Source organism: Centruroides sculpturatus, unplaced genomic scaffold (assembly GCF_000671375.1).
Source record: "Centruroides sculpturatus isolate CEXI.00-Female unplaced genomic scaffold, Cexi_2.0 scaffold2059, whole genome shotgun sequence".
Taxonomy (NCBI): Eukaryota; Metazoa; Arthropoda; class Arachnida; order Scorpiones; family Buthidae; genus Centruroides; species Centruroides sculpturatus.
In genome coordinates, this window is record NW_019386394.1 from 32,326 (window position 1) to 35,813 (window position 3,488).

A 3,488-nucleotide genomic window follows, 5' to 3' on the forward strand; every position below is an offset into this window, starting at 1 on the left:
ATTGATTTTATTTAAGAAAATTACATTTTTTAAATTGTATTTTCTTTAAATTTGCAATTTAATCTCCTCATTAAAAAATAGAAATTAAAATATATTAATATAAAAATAGTAAAAATCGAATTCTAAAATTTAGACAATTACATTTTATACCTGTAAAATGGAAATAAATGTGTATAATATATTTATTTATTTAATTTTTTTTAATAATGTGAAATGAGGTGAAAAATTTCGTCGTTTTGTTATTCTTTAACAGATTAACTGATCGAAATTACGTAATTTGGTGTGACTCTGATAAAACCTTTGCTACTTCGTATCAAAGATAAGTCAACGAGATAATGAAAAGCCTTTTGTAAATACAACAGTATCAGAACTTTATCTATTTAATTTAGTATAGAAAATTAAAGATTCTTTTTTTTCTTTCTTTCTTTCTTTCTTTCCTCTGCATTATCCTTTCTATGTTAAAGTAAAATGGAAAGAGATAGTAACTAGAAGAACGGGGGGAAGATTCCCATGTTCAAATCCATTGATATTTTTGAAAGGACAAGAGGTCTAAATTCTAGTGAAGTAGCTAGAAAATTCGATCGTCCTATACTGACTTTTCACTTACTTCGAGTTAGAAGCTCTCAGACAAGCTTGTCTTTCTGTTACGTTCTCAATTCTGCAATCTCTCTCTTTATTTCTCTTTCAATAGCCATTTTTCTAAAAAGCCATCTTTCCTCTAATGCGACTTCAGTTTACTAGATGACCTGAAGAAATTGGTTTTCTTCCGACTAATACTTCAGATGAAATGATTTATCATAAATTGATGTTCAAAAGTTGTCCAAATTCGTTTTCTGTATTTCACTTTAAAGTCGCTTTGCTTCTTATAAATGGTAGCTTTTTCCCTTTTCTTTTTATTTCTAACAGTTTATCGATCGTTATAGATGTATTTTTAAACGATTAAATTATTAGTTTATAGTGGTTTATCCAATTATTATCATACTAAAGCTTAGAAAAGCTTTTATCTGTAAGTTAAGAAGATAAAAGTTATAGGATTGAGGTAATAGTATGATATTTAATAAGATTTGTGAACATTTTTAGGGATTCCTTTGTTGATAAACTGAAATTTTCTGGTTTTTAACAATAAAATTTCTTATAAATTCGTCAAATTTACATTCGTATCGATCAAAGAAAAAACCTTGTGACAAAAGAAAAAAGTCAGAATTAATACAAGGAAAGAAGTTAGTTCTTTCGAATTATTATTATTATTATTTTTTTAAATAATTTAATCTTCTGATTGTGAAGGCTTTTGTATAACTTTTCACAGACAATTTTTACTGTAATTTATAGCAAAATGTAATATCGTTAGTTGTTTAAACGTGTGTAATCTTTAGGGATATCTCGCAACAAAATTGATCACATTATCTACCTCTCTGGAGTAAAAATGAACTATGTTCAAGGTTCAATCTACACTTGACACTAAGCTTAACAATCCTTGTTGGTCGGCGAGCTGTAAAGCTTATAATTGACAAGAACTCGCACAATTTATGGTAGTCTATCAGATACTTAAGAGAGGTAATAAAATCTTTCACTTCTCCTAATTCTGTTAATATAAAATCGAGATTCTTTTTTTGGCGTATAAAAATAAGAAATTTTAAAATATATTTAATTAAATCAATTCAAAATTATTATTATTTTTTTTAAAGATTAAATTAATAATAAAATATATTAATATACATACCAGTGTTTTTATTTGGCATACTTGTAGGTTGAGAAATTAAAGGTGGTCTTCTTGTAAATGTGGGAGCATCTATTTCTTGTACAGAAAATAAAATAAAATCATTAATAAAATGCCAATAAAATTTTTATTAAATATTAACTTCTAAATTGAAGTTTAAATTTAATAACTGCAAGATTAAAATCTTAACCGTTTCCAGTTTACAAGAGGATAATCTCCAGATATATAAGACCATTAGATCCATGTAGAAGATATAAGTATTAAGAGAGGATATAACTTTATTTTTTATCTTTATTATGGTATCAAATGATGATATAATAGTTTAAAGTGATTCCTTAATAGTATTTTTTCGTGTTTATAGTTCCGAGAAAGGAATGAGAAGGAAGAGAGGGGAAGATATTCTTTTTTTTTTTTTTTTTTTTTAATTTACTTGATGTTGACTGTAGATTACGAGCAGTTTACAAACAGCGCAAATCTGTCACAGGATTTTTCTCTTTCTTTCTTTCATCTGCGAAAAGTAAAGTAGGTTTTGGAGGAAGTTCAGAGCCCTGAGGGTTTGAGCAGACTTCATCACAAACTTGTTGACAGAAACCGCAATACTTTGTGTTTGTCTGCCCGGTAATGGTTGCCAAAAGTGAAGAGTAGACAGACTGACGGAAAGTTTTTAAATCCTTCTTTCTCAAAATATTAACCTTATAACTATTGTTACGGTCATTTTTTTTAAATGTGTATTTTTATTATTAATCATTTAAGTTAAGGAAATACTTAAATATATATTATAAATGAACAACAGCTGCTTTAATCAAGCTTATGTATAATTTTTTCTAATTTGTTTTTTTTTATGATATGGAAAAATAATTTTTGCCAAACCAATTTTATTATTCTACAGCAATGCACATTATAAGGACAATTCATCTTGTTTGATAGAAAAGAAATGTTAAAAAACACTTTCAGTCAGTGACATAATGAGTTTCTAGAATTGATTACATTTCCTCCAATGAAATCGCTTTTTTTATTTCATTAAAACTTTCTAGAAAAAACATTTTATGAATTCATTGAAACCATTTACTGAATATCCATGATAATGATTACATTTTCTTATGAAATAAAAATGGAAAAAAAAAGCAAAATTCAGTTATATTGCTTATGTTGTTTTTATGTGCTTTTCTCTCTATTCTGAAACAACTTTTTACAGATATTTAATACATTTCCATATTGTATTGCATCATTTAGGATATAGGATCCATCAGAAGGATTGATTAAGTCATCTACTAACAGCACCATAAACTTATCCTCAGGTGGGAGTGATTAAATGATCATTAGGAGACTGACCGACTAATTCATAACTTGTGATTTAGTAGTGCTGTTTGATAGGAATTGAAGAGTGATATCATAAAGGAGCATATCTTATCTTCAGATGAAAACGTATGTTCGTGTAGATATAAAGATTTAAAGGTTTACATTGGAAATTTGCTTGAATTATTATAATTTTGTGGTTATACTGATTCATGATTTTAATATATTTATGTAGAGGTAAAAAATGACATTTTAAATGTTTTACTGTTGTTGTATTTAATAAACTTTTTTTAAAAAAAATCATGTATATAACTAATATTTATAATCCTAAATTTTAAAATTTTACATGAAGTAACATAGAAATTTTATTTTACAGTATTTAAAAATAATGTTGTATGGGTTAATACATTCATAAGAAATTATATTATTTAATGATGTTTGTATAGTTTAAGTAAAAAATTAATATTAAAAATAT

The 3,488-nt window shown here is 26.0% G+C and overlaps 1 protein-coding gene and 1 long non-coding RNA gene across 4 annotated transcripts in view; one reads left to right on the forward strand and one right to left on the reverse strand.

Annotated features, from left to right (window-relative positions):
* LOC111614811 (lachesin-like) overlaps window positions 1–3,488 on the reverse strand; it is a 17,424-nt gene that overhangs the window by 3,336 nt on the left and 10,600 nt on the right. For 2 of the 3 annotated variants that reach the window (XM_023356179.1, XM_023356177.1), the window contains one exon: window positions 1,721–1,795. In XM_023356179.1, coding sequence (XP_023211947.1) covers window positions 1,721–1,795 — 75 coding nt within the window. The remainder of the gene's footprint in view (window positions 1–1,720; window positions 1,796–3,488) is intronic. The other variant, XM_023356178.1, reaches the window with a different exon arrangement.
* Window positions 2,842–3,488, forward strand: part of LOC111614814 — a 2,370-nt gene continuing 1,723 nt past the window's right edge. The window contains exon 1 of the long non-coding RNA XR_002754993.1: window positions 2,842–3,142. This is a non-coding gene — a long non-coding RNA (uncharacterized LOC111614814). The remainder of the gene's footprint in view (window positions 3,143–3,488) is intronic.